We start from the raw sequence: 20668 nt of genomic DNA on the forward strand, positions 1-20668 counted from the left end.
CAACTCAAGCACTTTTGCCCAAGGTCACCTTTGTGCTGAGGTTTGGCCTGAGCTAAATAGCAGGCTTTGCTAAAGGGAAAGAGGGAGGCAGCGCACAGTAAAAAGTGGTGGGAAGAAAGAGAACCAATAATCCCTGAGGTCCTGAGTCCCAGCTGAGACAGCTGCAGGGCCTGCCTGCTCTTCCCCCTACTGGGACTCCCCCCTCACCCCAGTTCTGCATGCTGCAGAGTCCAGCAAGAAAACTGTTTCCCTGAAGGTTCTTTCTCCACAGTTTTAAACCTCAAACCACTACCCCAGCCCACTGACCCTACACAAACTTCTGATCTCCACAGGGCAGCGTGGGGGGGGGGGGGGGGGGCAAGTCCAGAGGAAGCATACCGGCCCTGTGTGGAGCTCTGGGTCGGAGACTCAGAGGCCCCTGGGGCAGGTAGAGCATCCCCGAATTTGCTGCTCCGGGCTGTGGGGCCCCTTCGCTTCCAGAGCTCAGATGATGTGCACACCTGGACTGGCATGATGAACGCCTAATGAAAACACTGAGGATAAGAGGAGGAGGGTCTGTGCCCCTGCTACTGCCTGGCAGCACACAGATACTGGGTTATGCTCTTGGCCTGCCCCTAGGCTGACAGCCGCAGGGTGGAAAGCAGGCTGACCAGACGCAGGTATGGCCACATAGAGCAGTCCGACCTTGAGAGGGTGCACACATACTACATACATTTCACACATGTGTGCCTGGCAAAAGGGCTGGACCTATAAGTTGTGAAGGCAGGGAGAAGGTCGGATCAGAAGGCAAAACCCAAAAACGGCTTGAAAGCAAATAACCAATGAGATCAATAGCTCCCACAACCCTGGTAATTAAAAATCAAGGGGGAGCGCTGGATACATGGAAGGAAGCGGGAACCACTCTTCCACCTCTCCCAGGGCCACCAATTATGTGGCACAGGATTAGGAAGAGGTGGGACCAGGAAGGGAAAATAGGCAGAACCAGAATAGACCCAAAGAAAATATAACCATGGGATAAAGGGAACAAGGAGGGGGAGGGGAGGGGAGGTAAGTTAGTTAGATCTAAGTTTCCATAGTCTCTGATCCAGTGAGCTCTTCTGGAAGAGATACTCTCTTCCCCCGGGAGCCCCGTCATGGGGCGGTGACTTCCATCCCAAAGCTGGCCAGCAGGCAGAGGTGGTCTGAAGAGCAGAAGGGGTTGGGTAAGCCATTGGCAGCCCAGAGAATCTCTTCGGAGAGGAGGGAGAGACGTCCCAGGAGCTTGAGAGTTCCATCCTGATGCCTTTGATCTGGGGCACAAAGCAGAAGCCAGTGGGCGAAGCAGTCAGACCTGCTGCAGTGGGGGCTACGGAAGCGATGCCTCATGGAGGCTGCATCCCCTTGGCTGCCCAACCTCCCTCACTCCTCCTGCTGCCTCATTTCTCAGACACGCCAAGATATATCAATGAATGAAGCAGGGTGGGTTCCGGGGGGCTGTGGCAAAATGGAGTGTATGCCCAGGCCCAACATTACAAGATCTTCTGATTTTCCAAGAGAAACTGGAAATCCAGATTTTCTATAAAAAATCTGAGTTTTACCTGGCTGGTGTGGCTCAGTGGATTGAGCACTGGCCTGTGCATCAAAGGGTCACCAGTTCGATTCCCAGTCAGGGCACATGGATGAATTGCAGGCCAGGTCCCCAGTTGGGGGCGTGTGAGAGGCAACCACACAGTGATATTTCTCTCTCTCTCTCTTTCTCCCTCCCTTCCCCTCTCTCTAAAAATAAATACAATCTTTTTTTTTTTTAATCTGAATTTTAAACATAGGCAATCAATTTAAATATCTGAAAACATATGTTTTAAACACAGACTTGGGGCTGACAGACTGCTACACGGCGAGCACCACTGTGAGGCGAGGAGACAGGAAACAGGGCCTCTAACCTAACCGAGTGCCTCACTAACCAGCCTCCACTGAACAAACCCAATGACCGCAGAACGCTGTTTTTACCTCCAGAATAGGACACAGAGTGCTTGTTCTGCCCACTTCTCTCTAATGCTACAAGGGGAAGAGAGAAGGCAGACAGGTGGCCTAAACATGATGAGAAGGACCAGCGCAAGGTCGGCATGAACGCTGCTCTCTTGCTGGTCAAGTCCCAGCAGCCCAAGCCACACCACCAAATGCCTACCCCCAGTTGTTCCAGGGACTCATGGGGGTGGCTTCTAGGAACCCAGGACCCACCAGGCTTACCAGTTCTGCTCCCATTCTCGCAGGACTCAGCTGAGAAGAAGATGTAATCCACGGTTGTGCCAAGACCCAAGGGCATTGTGGTGACCTCTGGGCAGCCATGCTGGGGCAGGAAATGAGTATATACCGAGGTCAGGTGGAGACAGTGCTGGATGGTGCCTACGGTCCTACAGGGATAGAGGGTACCAAACATCAGTCAGCAAACATCACCTAAATTTTCTTAAGGTTACTTTCTCTGTGGGTTTTACGAAGTATTTTTAATGAATGATCCCCTATAACTCAGTCTCAACAAAAATTTCTCTCTATGCTAACAAGAGGCTGACAGTCTTTGCTAACATTCGCCTAGAAACGGACATTTATACCCAGTCCCCCTGACATTCCTCACCCCCGACTCTCCTCTTGCCAACTGATGAAGCACACCTAGTAGACCCCTGCCTGTGGGTCAGCAAGCTCTTCTGTGAGGCCTTACTCTGTGAAGAGAAGGGTGGGGGCTTTTCTTCTGCAAGAACCTGGGTGGGTGGGTCACTTATGCCCTCTGTACACCTGTATGGCCCTCCATAAGCTTAGCAGGTTGGCAGGGGAGAGCTCAGCAAAACTGCTCCCCCAAACTGGCCTCGGGAAAGCAAACAGGACTCCCTCTGATATCCCTGGACAGGCAGGAATGCAGCCGAAGGGACTGGAAGGAAGCTTACCTCGGGACAGCAGGCTCAGGCTCAGGCTCAGATGTGTCTTCCTCAAAAGCAGACTCAGCCCAGCCAGCAGGTCGTTCTGTAGAAGACCAGAGAGAAAGACGTCTGATCATCCGCAGACAGTGAAGGAGGCTGAGCACCCTGTACCCTGAAACCCTTCTCAGATCTTTGACTGGGTTGCTCCAGAAGGGAAAAGGGAAAAAGTGAGGGGAGGAAGAAAACAATGAACCAAAGTCAAGAACCTCAGGAAGGCAGATAGACAGAGGCCTCTAACATAGACATTATCTTCCTTGACTCAGCACCTTTCCTTAAAACTTAAATTTATTTTAAATAAGTAATACAGTCACATGGTACAAAAATCAAAATGTAGAGAAAAATATCAGTGAAAAGTCTCCCTCCCACTCCAGGTCCCTTGCTACACAATTGCAGATGCAACCGATGATACCAAATTTCTGGTATATATTCCTCCAGAGATTTCCCATCACACAACATCCTGCGTACACATATACATACTTATACACACATGTATATATACACACACACGCCAAAAAAAAAAAAGACACACATTACCAATATCAGGAAAGAGGGGATATTATCATAGAGCCTACTGACATCAATGGATGTTACGGACTGAACGTTTTTCTCCAAAGTATGTTGAAATCCTAGCCTCTCAATGTGATGGCATTAGGAGGTGGGGTCTTTGGGAGGTAATTAGGTCATGAGGGTAGAGGCCTCATGAATGGAATTAATGCGCTATGAAAGGGACCCCAGAGAGTAAATATCATACTTAATTGTAAAAACAACAACTAAGTTACAAGTCTTACACTTCTCCATTTCAAACTTATACAAAGCTAAAATAATCAAGACAGTGTATACTGGCCCAATGACAGACATACAGGTGACTGAAATATAATTAAGAGTCTAGAAACCTGTATGTCTGTGGTCAATTGATTTTTCATAAGGGAGGGGGGTGAATGGAAAATGACTGCTAAGGGATACTGGGGTTCCTTTTGGGGGTGATGATTTTGGTGATGGTTGCACAACTCTTAATATACTAAAAGTCACTGACTTGTACACTTAAATGGGTGAATTTTACAGTATGTGAATTTCATCTCAATAAAGCTCTTTTTTAAAAGGATAAGGGAATGCTGCAACTTCATGCCAATAAATTTATTTTGACGAAATGAAATATTCCTTTATATACCTTACATTTTCCCCATTAGTTTTATTTTTGTTACTATTATAGTTTTTTCATTATATCTTTTTTAAATTTTTATTTTACAGAGAGAGAAAGGAGGGAGAAAGAGAGGGAAAGAAACATCAACTGGTTGCCTTCTGCAAGCACCCCCAACCAGAGACAGAGCAGAGCCCGCAACCCAGACATGTGCCCCAACCAGGAATCAACCTGGTCACCTTTCGGTTCACGGGATGACGTCCAACCAACTGTGCCACAACGTCCAGGGCTCATTATATCTCTTAACAAATATGCCATTATTTTTATATATGAATACTATAGCTGTCTGTATATTAATACTGTACTCAGCTACTTCCTAGAATTATCTTAACACTTATGATAGTTGTTAGTTGAATCTCTTGGATCACCAGTTATAATAATATTAAGAGCAAGTAATAATTTACCCTCTCTTTTCCTTCTTTCACTTCTATTTTCTACTTCTAATAATGTTGGCTGGTATCTCTGAACTCAGTTGAATAATGATAGTGATCATCCTTGTCTTGTTGCTCACTTTGCTACTCGAGTGTTTTCCGTGAGCAAGATCTTCATTTTTGGAGCTGATATAAACTTTTGTTTTTCAAACCCATGGCAGACCCATGCCCTCCTCCCATTCCTGACAGCCTCAGACCCTAGCTCCAGGGTGCACTGCCACCAACCCATGTTCCGACTAAGATAAATGTATTTGAGTGGTGTAAGGTTAGACGCTGACATCTATAGGGTGCTTCTATTATATTTAAATAGATTTTATATATATGTTGACATGACAAATTATAGTCATAGATTTTGCAATATCAAACTACCTTTATATTTCTCTTCAACTCCATTTGGTCATGGTATATTGCTCTTTCAATGTGCTGCTAGATTCTATTTCCTAATCTTCTAGTTAGATTTTTTTGCATCAATATCACAGGGAAGAATATTAGTCTGTAGTTTTCATTTTCTGTGTAATTGTCAAGTGTTGCTGTCAAAATACTTGCTTCACAAAATAACTTGGCCCCATTCTTCCTCTGTGCTCTGTAACAATTTAAATAGTAGTGGAATTACAAAAGTTCTTTACAAGGTTTGATGGCATTCTCCCATCAATCTGAGCCTGGTGTTTTTCTGGGACTGTATCTCTGAGAATTTTTTTTTTAATTTCCCCCTGTGGTAGTTAGTCTATTTAGATTATCTCTTTCCTCTGCAATCATTTTTTAGTAAATTACATTTTCTAAAGTTAATATATGCAACTAAGTTTTCAATTTCTTTGCGCTTAGTTGAGCAAAGAACTCCATTATAATCCTATTAATTCTCGTGCATCTGAATATTCTTCTTACTCCTTAAATAGGTTAGCAAATGGACCTTTCTAATGGACAGCTGTTTTTCATTCAAACCAACTCTTAAGAGTTTATAAGTTCTACTATTATTGTATTCTGAATTATTTTCACCTTCTTTCCTTCTGCTTTTTCAGTTCGTTCTTTTTCCTAACTTCTTAATTTGGATGCCTAATATACTTACTTTCATCTTTTTTTATTAATATAATTCTATGATTCTAAATATTCTATATAATGCTATGACTTTTTTCACTGAATACTGTTTTAGCTCTTACCCCACTAATATATGGGATTTTCATTACTGTTATTTTTTATATATTCTGCAGTTCTGGTTTAAATTTGAACTTTGACCCAAGTGTTATTTGAAATTTTTTAAATGTCCAGGTGATGTATTTTATTTGGGGGGCTTTTTTGTTTGTTTTTAAGGTTTATTTAATTCTCATCCTAGAGAGAGGGGAAAAGGTGGAGAGGGAGAGGAACATTGATGTGAGAGAGAAACACCAATTGGCTGCCTCCTCCTGCACATGCCCCAATAGGGGATCGAACTGGCAACCTGGGCAGGTACCCTGACTGGGTATTGAACCGGCAACCTTTTGGTTACGAGACGATGCTCAAACCAACTGAGCCACACCAGCCAGGGTGGGTATTTTGTTTTTAATTTCTACTTTACTGTATGTGTAATCAGAGAAAGCTGACAATACTACTTCTACTGTTTATAATTCACTGCGATTTTTTAGGTGGTCTAATATACAGTTAATCCTTAAGAATGTCCTATGGACACTTAAAAAGATGTCTTTGCTCTGCTTTCAGTGTTCAGAGTTTGCTATGTATCAGTTTACCTATGTTACTTAAATCTTCTCCATTCTTAGTTATCTTTTATCTGCTTGATCTGTTGTAGAGTAAGAAAGATGAATTAAAGCCTTCTACCATTAGTCATTTTCTGGCTATTATTCCTTGTTAAATCCTTAAGTTTCACTTTGTGATTGTTGATGTAATGCTATCTGGAGCATATATATTCATAACACTAACATCTTCGTTTTGAGTCACATCCTTTACCATTATGATATGCCAGAAAAATCACAATAACCACCAGCAGGACATTAAAAATGTGGTTTCCCTCAATCCCAGGCTCTGCCTATGCCCACTGTGTACACACACCACTGTGCAGACAGCACTAGCATTGTACAAGGACCACAGCTGCCTCTATCTGAGCTCCAACATCTTCTGGGCCTATTCAGTACCCAAGTAAGCAAGTGGAAGCCAAGCAAGTAAGTTCTTCTGCAAGTACAAGGGAAGGGGATAATAAGTTGTGTCATACATGGGCCAAAAGAGAAGCTGGATCCAGAACTTCCCTCGTTAGAAAAGTGATCAGACAGCCTTTGCTCCATGGTCACCTGGTCAGTTTGTAAATAGTGGTTTATAAAAATCATCTATTAGCAATTGTTTTTCCTGCAGTGCACTTAATTGGGCACATAGTGTGTGGTTGTGTTAAAAGACCTGCAGAGTTCAATGTAAGTTCAAAAGCTCCAGAGTTCACGTAAACATGCAAGCTCTCATGAGAAAGAAAATACAGTAACCCCTTTCAGTGTCTTTATGAACCATAAGGTAAAGATAAATAATAATTGAAAAAATATATGAGGTGGGCTTAAAATTTAAGATTCCCTTCTTATTAATTATTCCCTCAAATGGGAGTTGGGGAGAATGGGAATCACAATGTTTTGCATCATACAACTTGGGCTATGTAGAACACTCCAGTGCAATGCAATGTCAACTTCTGGGAAAGTTACACTGTCACTTCCTAGCACTGCAACCCCTTTTGCAACTCAGGTGCTTCATCTTAAAGTCAGTGTCACAGTCAAGTTGATAAATTTTTACTTTTTATTTTTATTATTTTTTAATCCTCACATGAAGACATGTTTATTATTGATTTGAGAGAGAGAGAAACATCAACGTGAGAAACATCAATCACAGATCGGTTGCCCCATATATGCCCCAATGGGAGACAGAACCTGCAACCTGGGTATGTGCCCTGACCAGGGATCAAACCCACAACCTTTTGATGTATGAGACTATGCTCCAATCAACTATGCCACCCAGCCAGGGCCAAGGTGACAAGTTCTGGAGTGCACAGTGGGTTGGATGACTCTGGTACAGGACTGGAAATACATATGTATTATTTGGTAGGATATCTAAACATAGCCTCCAGAAAAAAGATACCACACTATGATGTCATCGTACTACACTTAGTCTTTCTACTCATGGTCTAAAAGTGATGGTAGCTTTTTAGATCTTGAGTCTTTATAAAGGTGATTCATCAAGAGCCTGTGGAGCCCTAGGTGGGCAGTACTGAACAAATGGAAGGGCATGTTCACACTATGTGGTGAATGGGTGTGCTTACCCAAATTTAATTTCAATTTTGAAAATACTGCTATTGTTTTGCATTGTTAGTGAACTGGATACTTTCCCCAATATAATGATTCTACTTATAAAGTACTTGTCAGTGTGTATTTTAAAGGTTCTTAGTTTAATTCTGTTATTAAACTGAAATGCTTATTTTGTTTCAAATACAGCACTGATTTATTTTTAAAAACTATTCTTAACATGTAATTACCTATGTGGGATCTTACTACTGTTTAACTTTGGGGTTTTATAATCTTAAAACACTGAGCCACTGCTTCCCTGCCTGAGCCCAAATGATAAAAGCACTATCCCAGTTCCACACACATGCTAGCTGCTCAATGCCTGGTAGCCATCATCATCATCATTATTATATTATACATTGTCACCACTGTAAGAATGCATTTACCTTTACAATTTTTTAAAAAACTGAGCCATTGAAATATTTGCTTTGTCCAAAATGCCAATTTAAATTAAATTCTTACAAGAAAAAAAATAAATTCATTGCTTACCACCAGTCTTTTTTCTAGTTTTTTCCAGTCATTGCTTGGTTGCTTAAGTAAGTCTTCTAGCATCCCTTAAAGAAAGGCTTTTGGTTAAGTATAAAATTCCTGAGCCATATCTTCTTTCCTTGAGGCCTTGCTCCCCTATCTTCTAGAGTTGAATGTTAATGTTAAGAAGTCTGATGCCAACCTGATTATTTTTACCCTTAGAAGTAGCCTGATCTTTTTGATTCAACTGCTCAAGGGTTTCTTTTATCTTTGACTTCTAGTAACTTCACTAGGATGTCAGTGTTGTTTCTCCTGTGTCGTTTTCACTGAGACATGGCACATTCTCTCAATCTGAAGATTCAGATCTTTTCATCTTTGAAAAATCTTCCCTGAAACATACCTTTAAATATTCCTTTAGTGTCATTATATATTTTTTGTGAACTCCAATTGTATGTTGAATTTGCTTGTCTTCCATTACTGTCATTTTCTCTCTAGTCCTTTTCATCCTTTCACTTCTTTTTTATTTCACTTTTTTCCCTCCTTGGCCTCTCTCTTACCTTGTTTTCAGCAATATCTATTCTTCCTTGTGCTATATGCAATTCTGTCTTCATTTTATGGGACTTTTAAATTTTTTATTCCATCTTTTCTCAGTTCTGCAACTTGCATTTCATCTTCTGATGTCTTGCCATGTGCCTGAAGTTCTTTTTAAAAGGCAATGATTTTATTTTTGTGTGCTTATTTTATAAAGGCAATTGTTTCTTTTTTTTAAAATTATTTATTTACTTGTTTATTTATTTATTTTTAGAGAGAGGGGAAAGGAGAAAGAGAGGGAGAGAAACATCACTGTGTGGTTGCCTCTCACTCGAGTCTCCAACTGGGGACCTGACGTGCAACCTAGTCATGTGCCCTGACTGGGAATCAAATCAACGACAGTTGGCTTGCATCATTTTTTTTTATTTATGGGAAAATCATAGTAATTTTCATAGGCACTATGATAAGAATTTTAATCTTTGAAGTAAGCATTCTTTATCTGCCTTTTATTTCTCCTGTTCCTGCCACCTTTTTTCTTATAGTATTTTAGTACAGATCTCATGCTAGTTTCTTTCAGGCAGCCCAGCTTTGAATTAGTTGAGGTTTCTCTACCAGTTATTTGTACAAAGTTTATATAAGAGAGTAATTAAATATGCATTCCAAGTAACAGAAATTTTCCTTCTGACACAGACTGTATTAATCCTTTCAATCTTTACTTCTCCCAGCCAAAGATATGTTTGTTGCTCTTTATATAATATCTTGCTGCCACTTAGACTGCTTAATGCAAATAAGGCTTGATTCCTTGATCACCCTTTCATCCACTGCCTCTTAGGAATAAAACCAGGTGAGACAATGTCCTATCACAACCTGTGCATCCTTTTCTTATTGACGAAACAAAGATTTGGTTTTTTGCCTCACCCTGGAGAAATGTACTCTGCTGTTCTTTTAGAGATCCATACAGCCCCAGAGGTAAGCCTCTCCATATTTCCTCCAGCACCCCTGCACGGTCTCTAGTGCTACTCACAGCCTCTCCACTTGCGTTGTGGTTTTTGGTTTCAGGTATCTTTAGAGCTCCTTGTTTTCTCAAAAATGAAGTTACATTTTATTTCCATTTTTCTTGTTGCTTCAGAGAAGTTTCAGAGACAAGAAGGGTACAATATCAAGTATAATCTACGTTCAATCTGTAAGTTCTCAGTAGGACTTTTTTATTATAACCATGACTACTGTCCCCTTTTGATTTCCAAAGCCCTATCATGTGTAACTTCTCTCCCAGATATGCTGTCCACATGCTAGTTAGTAGCAACTTAAGCCTAAAAAGGTTAAGTGGCTTAATCAAGCTGTCAGAGCTGTTAGAAACCATGTCTTGATTTCTGGTCCGTGTTCTCATGACACTGCACATCCATGCGTGTATATGGCCACTAACCTCCACTGACCTTCCTCCTAAGCACACTTATTACTCTAAGAATTAGACCTAGGAAAGACTAAGAATTCAAACAACTGACAAATATCAGAGCTAATTAAGAAAACAAGCTTAGTTCCCCTTACCTGGCTTACCATCTGTCACTCCTTCCAAAAGAACCAGTCCTACTGGTCGCTGACAGGCGATGTTGCAGAAGCGGAAATGTAGCAGGAAGTCTCGGCTATACTTACGTCTCTCTGTAAACCAGGAAAAGCCATACAGTAAAAGAAAGGACATTGAGCCACATGCTAAGACCTCCTAAATATCAAGAAGCTTCGAGCATAGGGACATAGAGGAAGTCTGGCTCAGAGGCAAGGAGATTTTCCAACAGCTATAATTTAAAGTTGTCCATATCACTGGGCGACCATGAGGCAGAGAGAGAAACAAAGAAACTTGCTAAGGGAATTGAGGGCATTACACTTTTTCATCACGGAGGTGCCAGCTTTCTCCCAAAATGGGAATGGAGGCACAGGCAACCAAGAACATGGTACATACTCACCTGATTTCTTGGGGTGACAGGAAGAGACATACTGACAGCAATCAGTGATGCCCAGGGTGCTGGGCCATAGTGGGGCCTGTAGCTTCTTCTGGTAAAGCTGATGGGAGAAGTCTTCCTGTCCAGATACCTACGAGGAAAGAGCAGACAGGAATAAGAAAACCAAGGTGGGAAAAGGAAATAGCCCATTTGGAGGTCATGAGACAAACATACATATATAATCATATACTACATACATAATATAAGAAAACATGTAAGTCTTAGGAAAAGGTTAAAAATAAGGAGCTAATTAAAACTTTTTTTTTTTTTTAACTGGAAACACTGAAATGTCTGAGAGACAGGAGTGAAGGGTAAGAATGAGGTATGTGAGTCAAAGAAAAGAGAACTGCATGAACATGTGAGCCCCTAACTTTCCCCTCAGAAAAATCTTCACAAATCTCCATAGAGGATATCAAGGGGCTTTAATGTGCAATGGGAAAGGTTTATCCTAATCTTTGGATCTTCTGGATCAAGGTCTAGCAACTTAAGCCTATCACTGGGCAACCACAGGGTTGAAGAAGAAAATGGGAAACGCATCAAAGCACTTTACCGCACCTAAGTCACCATCCTCAGTCCAACCCCATGCGCGGCCTGGGAGCAGACAGAATGTAGCAGGGGAAGCGTTCAGCAACATCAGGCATCTGTGTGTTTCCAACGTATGTAGCGAGATCCCCTTTATTACATTTAACAATGACAGGTATTTGAATGCCAGCTATGTGCAGGACACTAGCTAAGTGCTGGGAAGAGAGCAGTGAGGCGCAATCTTTCTGCCCTTAAAGGACATAAATTTCCAGTTTGCCATCTGAAGTAAAAGAGATCTCACATTTAATGGCCACCTACTAGCTGGGTGGCTTTGAGCAAATTAGTTAACTCTCTCGGGTCAAATAGCCTCTACTATAAAATGGAATAATAATACCATATATAATTAGGAATCTTGATAATAATAACCACTACCAAATTACTGTTTCTTTTAAAGCAGGAACTGGAAAACACTTTATGTGCATGATTTTATTTAATCCACCACAGAAACAATAAAAGCCCTCTGAAGCAGGTCCCATTATATCCCCAGGGCGTAGCTGAGGTAAACGGAGCTTAAGGAAGTTAAGTAACATGCCCAAGGTGGCAGAGCAGGGATTTGAACTCAGGACCGTTTGGCTTCAAAATGTATGCTCTTAATCACTCTGCCTAATGGCCTTTTACAAGGTAGGCGGTTAGTACATTCTTTTGCCTGTTTCCTGAGCTCCTTGATTACAGTCACTTTCTGGAAGGATAATGCCTTTCTCTGCACATGGCAACCAGGACATTGCTGGCATTTGAGTAACCTCATTAAAATAAAAAGTCCAAAGTGCTTAAAATAATTCAGTCATTTTGTGTCCTTTCTCCCCTGTGCCTTGCCAAAGGTTAAGCAATAAGTTGTATGGTTCAACAGAAGCAAAACAGAGGAACAGGGAGATTAAGTGCTTTACACAAAATTAGCACAAGCTGAATGCCCACCAGCACGGCTAAATAAACTATGATATACTGTGATATATCTACACTATCAACATTCAGCAGTTCAAAGGAATTAGATTCATATATACACTGCTGAGTGGAAAAAAGGCAAGCTACAAAATAAAATATACAGTAACATATCATGTTTATAAACATGTACACGATAGATTACAGATCAGCCATTAGAAGCAACCACAGCATAGTACTGGAGGGCGAGAGCTCTGGGGCCAGACCACCTAGTTACAAATCCTGGCTCCACCACTAATAACCTACATAATCTAGAGTAAGCAAATTACTAATTCCTCTGTGTCTTAGTTTCCTTATTTATAAAATGGAGGCAATGATGGAAATTGTGAAAATTAATGAGTTAATATATGTAAGGTGCTTAAAATAGCACCTGGCACACAGTAATTGCTTAATAAATGTAAATTACAATTACCTTATCACAGGAAAAATAGATATCACTATAGATGCACAGAAAACAATCTGGAAAAGCACCATCAAACTTCAGGTAGTTATTACTTTACTCTAAGGGGAGAGGCAGGGAAGGTAGGTGATAAAAGGGTCTTTGGCCCCTTTCTGATATTTGAATTCTTGTAAGGATGTACTTACGTATTACTTAGGAACTAAAAATAAATTAATGATAAAAACCTGAAAGACTCCAATATGCCAGAGACACTCAAGGGTGCCTAACTTCCAGGCTTTGGGTACAAGGAAGCAGGAGGGAGCCAGAACAGGTGTAACTGAGGCCCCGCCACAGAAGCAGCACTGGATGCCAACACCCGCCTCTCTCCCTAGGCTATGTTCCCACCCCGCAGGGGTGAGCCCCATTTCACCTTCCAGGCCGGCATCCCATCGTATTGGAGCTCTCCATCCCTGATGAAGTTGTAGAGAGGGGAATCAGGGACGGAATTCAGGTCCCCACACAAGATGATGGGGCAGTGGCTGCCATCTGGCAACCTAGCCACCTTGTCCACTTCAGCCAAGAGAATGGCCATTTGGGCCAGCTTGATATCACCCCGGCGTGGGTTGTACAGGACGTGGGTATTTGCCACACATAATGGGGCCACAGAGACTTGCCCCAGGCCTTCTGAGACTAGTGGCTGCAGCAGCAACACTAAGCCCACGTTATCACGATTGAGGAGCTCCAAGCCAGGCCGGAAGTACTCCACAGGGCTGGCACACAGCAGACGAAATCTCGTGGGCTTGTAGCAGACAGCACAGCCATCCGTCTTACACCCGGTCCTCCTCTTGTAGAAACAGGTAAAGCCTGCAAGGAACACCCCGCCAAGGAGATGGGTCAGAGTCCTTGAACCCTGAATTCCTCCAACCAGTGACAGTAACCCCAGTGTGTATGCATAAGGCATTGCTCCTGCTGATCAATAATGGGAGTCCTGGCCCTTACCAATTCCTTGGTTCTGTGGTGGTTCCCTTACAGTTTCAACCAGATGAAAGGGGAGGGAAGGAAAGAAGAGCATGAAGCAATATAAACTGACAGGAAAAGCATGGAATCTAGAGTCAAACAAGTTGAAGTCCTCGCTCCACACCCTACTAGCTTTGTAGTTTTGTGACCCTGAGCAAGTCACAGAAATTTTGAGAAACTCACGTTTCTCCATTGTAAACTGGGGATAATAATACTCAAGGATTAAATGGCAACACATGTCACAATTGCTAAAAACTGCAGAACTCAACTTTCTTTCTCACCCACATAAAGAAGGAGCTAGCCCACCGGTGAGACTGAGGGTTTACTGAAACAGAAGAAAAACACAGTGTCTTCAGGAGAGCAGACAGCACTGTAGGAACAAAGACTGGCAAACATGTCAGGGCACTGCATTACCCATCATCCGCAGAGAGGGCTCCAGCTGCTCCCAGTAATGATTTTCCTGGACTTCCTGGAGACATAGGATCTGGGAAATTGACAAGGATACCCATCACTCCAGAGTGCCCAGAGTGCTGAATGTGACTCCCACCCTAGGAGCGGGCACTGTGGCCAGGTGGGAAGCTGCTGTGGGTCTCAGGCAGGGTCACACTGAAACTTCCCATAGAGCTAACTCTTCCCAGATTGTCAGCCCCAGCAAGAACAGGCCCAGAGTTAAGCTGAAAAGATCAGCTGCGTACCCATATTTTCACGCTCCTTGAGTCCCTCAAGTCTCTCTCCCTGCATAAAGGAGTTAGAAAGTCCACCTAGGGAGAGTCTTCTCAGCATCTGCCAAAACTCATTTACTTCAGCAGGCAAGCTCCAGCCCCAGGAAGGACTCCAATCATCTGAACAACTACGGGAACAGACTAATTTTCTAAGAGCATTGGGAAACAGCCGGGTCACAAGCAAATGCAAGATAGCACTGCCCAACCCCACTTCACTCACATCAGGGTCCCAGTGCTGGAATTCCTGCATGAGATTCTCAAAGCGATAGTTCCAACTGAGGATGTCCGGGTGGCAATGCAGATAGAGCTCGGAGCTCTGCTGCATCAGGTCCTGGGCCAGGATGTTATAGGACATCAGCGTGAACTGGAACTGAGGGCCATCCCCTGCCTCCAGCCCCTGAGCGTCCAGCTGAGAAGAGAGATCCTCCCATTCTCGCCAGAGGATTTCTGCGAAGGGGTTGGGAAGAAGAGGTCTGAGACAAGTACTTGTTATCAAGAGGCCCTGCCATCTCCATTCCTGACTCAGGGATATTGTCTCAAGTTCCTTTTTTCACATTCCATGTCACTCATCTCTCTGTGGCAACCTGAGCAGACCTCTAAGTACATCTCAAACTAGACAGTGAGCTCCACAAAGCCAGAGGCAATCCTAGCCTGTTCACCGCTATATTCCCAATACCTATCCAAGTACCTGGCACCTAGCACATGCTCAGTAAACATAGGCTAACACTTTCTCACTTGTGACAAATCCACTGATCTCTAGGGGACCACTCAGATGAATATGCTTAATAGTCACTTGAGGTTAAAGACACTTCTAGAAGTAGTCTCAGCCTTGGGTAATTTCTAACCTCTAAATCTGGAAAAGTTTGTAGGGCTAGAAACCACATATCCCCATCTCCCTTAAAGCACGGAGCTGCATACTGGCTTTCAAACCTATGTGAGCCACAGAATTCATTCTTCAAATTTTAATGGAGGCCCCATATGTACCACAGATAAAACTGGAGTTATTCTGGTAGAAGCAGAGCGGAGGTGCCGAGGGCTCTTCACTCCTCCTCCCAGGAGGCCCTTGGATCACCTCCAGAGAAACAACAGCATGGAGAATCAGAACTAGGGTCTGCTTTGTTCTGCCACTACCTAGCTGTGGGACTTCAGGCATGTCCTGCTACCTCATTTCATCTGAAAGACCACGGGGCTAGATGAGATCGTTACGAAGGCCCCTCTAGATCTGACACTGCAAGTCTCAGAGAAACAGAATGCGGCAGTGGAGCTCTCTTCTCTAGCAACGGCTCTGCCCATACCCATGACAACCTGCCACCCTGGTTTGCTCAGCCAGTTGTCACTCACCATGATAAGGAATTTCCATTGGGGGAAGCTGTAACTGCCTCAGGCCCTCAAAGGACCATATGGGAGCCTCTTCCTGGGGCACAGACTCAGGTGTCATGCTCCAGGCTATCACTGCAGGGTCCTCTTCCCACTGCTCTGCAGCCAGGGCGTCCACTGGGAGGACAGCACAGTCTGCATACTGAGGGTCTGTCTGCATGGGGACAGCTGCCCACATTGGGCACTCGCCCTCCGGCAATGGCTTCTCCTCTGGGACCTCAAGGGAAGGCTCCTCCAGGTTCTCCGCTGCCTGCAGGTCACTCAGCTGCCTGCTGGACCACTTGTCCTCTGAAGCAGCATCCTGTTCTCCAGGACTATCCATCAGGAGTGCCAGGCTGCTCTGGGCCAGTCCCTTATCTAACAGGGGATCCTCGCTCACAGCTGAGAGCACCTGGCTCGATCCTTCTTCTTGCCACTGCTGCAGCAGGCCCTCACACTCTTCCTGGTCAGGACCCTGAGGACCCATGGCAAAGTCACCCTCTACCTGGGTGGACGAGCTCTTCGCCAGGAGGGCATTTTTTTGACATGTGAAGAAAGCATCTAAGAAGAAAGCCAAAATACCATGTTATAAGATGACAGCAACACCCAACCCACTCTTCTCCCAACTCAAATATGAATCCCATACAAGAATCATATTCACCTTGCTCAACATTGTTCCATCACTGGGCTTACCCATTTCAGCGCCTGGAACTTCATCTCATTAGAGCGAAGTGCTTACCATGTGGTAGGCACAGTTCTAAGTGCTTTACAAGTATTAACTAATTTATATGGTAGGGATCTGATAGTCTGTGCAGGAATAAAAGAATGGCTGTCCCAGATAATATACGACAGAGGTGGTCACATATAACCACACTTTTTTAGAGGTTAAGACTCCTATGAAACATCAACTTTCTGGTTATAATAGCCACATTCACAGGAATCAGAAATTGACCACGAATTAGAACTGTGGGTTAGGGCCGAGCACTGAAATTAATAAAACTATGTGGCCTTAGACAATGCCCCTAGTGAGAGGGACTCACTCTCAACTATAAAATGGGGACAAGGGAAGTTTGAACTAAATATTCTTCAAAAGCTTTTCTAGTTCTGTAAGTACCCTCATCTATGAATGTTTTCCAAAAGAAAAAGTCCTAAGGTAGACAAGAAAGGTGTCTCAAAATCTATACAACTTATTTCTTAACAAAGACCCGTGGTCCTCTTCTCAAAGCTATTTATTCTACTCATAAGTCTTCACAAACTTCATTATTAGCTTTCCCATTCCATCACACAACAGAGGCTGTAAATCAGAAGGTGCCAACAAGTGACAGCTGTCATTTTTCTGCTATAGCAGCCACAAGATAGCAGGCAAGAAAGCAGGTGGGAAAACTCTAAAATTAGAGCCCCCAAACTCCATGCACAGTACGTTGGTGCAAGCACTCTGTACACACTAAATCACTTATTTATGGCACAGCACGTGATGCTGACCCTCAATCACCAGATTCATTTTATCAGGTCTATTTTTTTTTGAAGAGGCAAGAAAAACATCAGAATCATTCAAATGTTGATGTTCTCTTATAGCCTACAAGGATTTAGAAGTGGTTTTCAGCCAGCAGTGATTTTGCTCTTAGGGGACATTTGGCCTCTGGAGACACGGGTTGTCACAGCTGTTGGCATCTAGTGCAAAGGGCAGCCCCACAATAAATTATCCAGGCCCAAATGTCAATAGTGCCCAGAAGGGGCAAAACCCTGCTCTAAAATCATGCTCTGGGCTGCTGGCTTTGGTCCAGGGACTTGTTAATTCCGTCCCTGGAAACATCCTCTGTGTAGTATATCAGATGGCAGAGGTTGTTTGATTTACACCTGTGCTATTACTGGTTTCCAAATCGATCAGGTTTTTGTGGGCAGTGATTGGTTTGTTTTTCAGCAGCAGATTCCTTTCATTAAAAAAAATATATATCTGTAGACACCAAACACACAAAGTTAACACAAGCAGGACTGCTGTAATGGAGGAGTGAGGAGTCCAGGGTCCCTCCTCTGGGATCCCTAATATTATTGGTCTAGAAACCTCCAGACTATTACTGTCACTCAGGCTGCCATCACAGGACCAGAAGAGCTCCAGAGTGGCAGCAACGTGGAAGGACTATGCTTTGGCTCTCTGAAAACCACAACTTCTGTGGCGTTTCTCATCCTCAGCAGTGCGCACCTTCCCAAACTGAATGCCTACTCTATTCTGTGCCGTGTGCTCCCGCCGGAGGCACCGTGAGCAGAACAGAAGGACCCTGGGCTCCTGGAGCTTGCCTTCTGGAAACAGACAGAAACATTTTATATGAAATATACATATATTTCCATTATGTCATATAAATAAAATGACACACACGCATTGTGTCAAGTTCCAGAACGGAAAAGCACAGCTGGGCCCCTTATTTCCAAGGGGGCCTGTTCTGCCCTCTGAAGTGCGGGGAAGTCTGGGATTCCTGCGGGACCTCTGCGAGGAACGGGTTCCCTAAGAGCCTCGGGAATTGAGGGGCCAGGAATGAAAAGGGCAGGCGATCATGAAACGTCAGACTAACTCTAATGTATCAACGGGGCGCTGCTCCATCCCACTGCATCGCTAATACGCCGGATGTTTTTCAACCCCAGGATCCACCCAGAGCGCCGGGCGGAGAGGTGGCTAGGAGGGGTGGCGTTAACCCTGGGGAAGGCGTTTCGTCCAGGTCTCCAGCCCACGCCCCCCGGGCCGATGGCCCCTACCCACAGAGAATCTGGAGCGGCCGCCCCTTTCCGACACCCTCGCGGGGCAGTGACTCGGCGGCCCCAGAAGCTCTCTGCACCCCCGGGGTTGGCCAGGGGCGGCTTGTGCCCCTTCTCCAGTCCCCTCCGTGTTAACTGCGGCCACCGCCATCAGCGTGAGCAGGGGGCCGCCCACAAGTGTCGTCGGACCGCCCCGGGCCTCCTGGAATCCCTGGAGTCCAGGACTCACACCGGGGTCGAGGGCCGCCCCCTGACACCTTGGCACTACCAGGGGATAGGTGGTTCCGAGGCTCGACACGCCGCACGCAACTTCAGCCTCGCGGGGCCAGCCCGGGCCTGACTCCCGCACGTCAGGACGCGGAGCCAGTACCTGAGAGGGCGCAGAACAGGCGCACAGCCGGCAGCACCAGGTAGCACAGGAAGGACGCGATCATGGCCGCCGGCCACGCCTGCGCTCACCTCCCGAGCAGCCCCTGGATCTCCTGCCCCGCCCCCAAATCGCCCCGCCTCCGGCTCCGCCCCCGGGGCAGCTCACTTGGTCCAGCTGTGCTTCAACAACAACTTTATTGGGAGCGTACACCCGCAGGGTTCGAAAGGCGTGTTCCCACGGCAATGGGCGCAGCCTGACTCCTAGAAGCCTTCTAAGCGCAGGAGTTTGAAACGAAGCGCCGCCTTGCTGGAGGCTCCATAGTATTATATGAAGGCCACGATTTTATTCCAGCTTCTCTGTAATCTCTCCACCCTTCAGTTTCTCATCTGCAGAATGAGGGGTGGGCTTTCCCTAAGGCCTCACCGAGCCCTGGCGTCTATAATCTCACCCTTCCAGAGAGAAAGAGCAAGTTCTCCATTTTTCTGTTTTTCCTGACTCTGCCGTCTTCCTCAGCTCAGATCCTAGGTTACAAGTTGAGCCCACACCTTTGTCTCCTTCCCCATCCTGTTCCAAATGGGTCTACTTTTTACCTAATCTAGAAAAAAGGGGTGTCCTATTAGTAAGGGAGAAAAAAAAAACTTCCACAAGGACAGGGACCAAGTCTGGTTAATTGGTTGGTTTTCATTGAGCTATTTCTCTAGTGCCTGCAACAGTGCCAGGCACATAGTAGGGACTAAATAAATCTTTGCTGACTGAACAAAGTATATGTCACTAAATGAAGGCCAGGTCTAGCAATTCTGTGCTACCCAAAGACCTCTTTGAGCCTCTCTTCCCCATCTCTCACCCGCAATCTTATGCCCCAACCACACTCTGAAGAAAGGAAGGACTGCATATACCGCCAATGTCAGTACTCTGTGTCTGAGCTGCGCAATTTCCAATCTGTGGTTGGAGCCTCGGTTGTTCAGGGAAGCCCTCTGGGGAGTCACCAGATCCAGGACCAGCCGCATACATCATAACACTGAAAGGCTGAAAGGAGGAAGAAGGAAAGGGTCAGTACTGTGGCCTTCCCAGTATTTTCCCTTAGCTCCAGCGAAGCGTCTGCCTTCAGGCAACAGCACTCAGCCCTTGGCAAGAGGCCCCAAGGAACATCTGAATGTTAGGAAACCTCTTGGAAACAAGTCCGCAGATGTTACTGAAGGATCCCCCGAGGTCAGGCCACTCCTTTGATGTGGATTAAATATACCTTCCTGGTACCTTCCTCCCATTTTATCCCAATAGTTACGCAGAGGTCCAAGTTTCAAATCAGATCCTAAATGAAAGTATTTAGATAGAGACTATTTTTATCATTTTGTGAAATTAGTATTTCCTTAGTCACTTGAAAATGTCTTAAAAATTAAAATTCCTAATGCTTTATTCCTGAGGTTCTGATTGATCAGGTCTGGGGTGGGAACCCGAGTTATTCCGGTGTACAGTTTGGGACCTCTGCTGAAGGACCCAGTCTCCACTGGGCTATTCATTGCATGTGTGAGTATGATGTGTCAGGCTAGCTGATGCCATGTTCTTTCAGAGGCTATTCCTGAGGCCAATTAAGTGAGGCTGCCCTCTTTTGTTTCCCGATCCATCATCAGCTCTGTTGGGAAGTGTAGGATAATGTGTGGATCAGAGGCTCTGGGGTTAGGCCACGTGAGT

General features: G+C 44.6%; 1 protein-coding gene across 1 annotated transcript; it reads right to left on the bottom strand.

The window, feature by feature from the left end:
• Positions 1-351: 351 nt before the first annotated feature.
• ANGEL1 (angel homolog 1) lies at positions 352-19063 on the bottom strand. The gene is made up of 10 exons (XM_090271218.1): positions 18980-19063; positions 15847-16422; positions 14726-14952; positions 14198-14267; positions 13197-13630; positions 10834-10960; positions 10421-10531; positions 2916-2991; positions 2227-2390; positions 352-1289 (listed from the first exon to the last, which is right to left on the bottom strand). Exons 1-10 carry the CDS (start codon positions 19041-19043, stop codon positions 1132-1134), a joined length of 2007 nt encoding a protein of 668 aa, XP_090127344.1. The 5' UTR covers positions 19044-19063; the 3' UTR covers positions 352-1131.
• Between the last annotated feature and the right edge of the window lie 1605 nt (positions 19064-20668).

The sequence above is a fragment of the Furipterus horrens genome, unplaced genomic scaffold (genome assembly GCF_987537825.1).
Source record: "Furipterus horrens unplaced genomic scaffold, mFurHor1.1.pri manual_scaffold_3, whole genome shotgun sequence".
Lineage (NCBI taxonomy): Eukaryota > Metazoa > Chordata > Mammalia > Chiroptera > Furipteridae > Furipterus > Furipterus horrens.

Bases quoted from the DNA above. Each gene is read 5' to 3' on its own strand.
- ANGEL1 (XM_090271218.1), bottom strand. From the start codon at position 19,043: ATGATCGCGTCCTTCCTGTGCTACCTGGTGCTGCCGGCTGTGCGCCTG. The intron at 14,953-15,846 runs GTGAGTGACAAC...ACCCCTTCGCAG, and splicing joins AATGGAAATTCCTTATCATG to AAATCCTCTGGCGAGAATGG. The intron at 13,631-14,197 runs GTAATGCAGTGC...TGTTCCTTGCAG, and splicing joins GCCCTCTCTGCGGATGATGG to GCTTTACCTGTTTCTACAAG.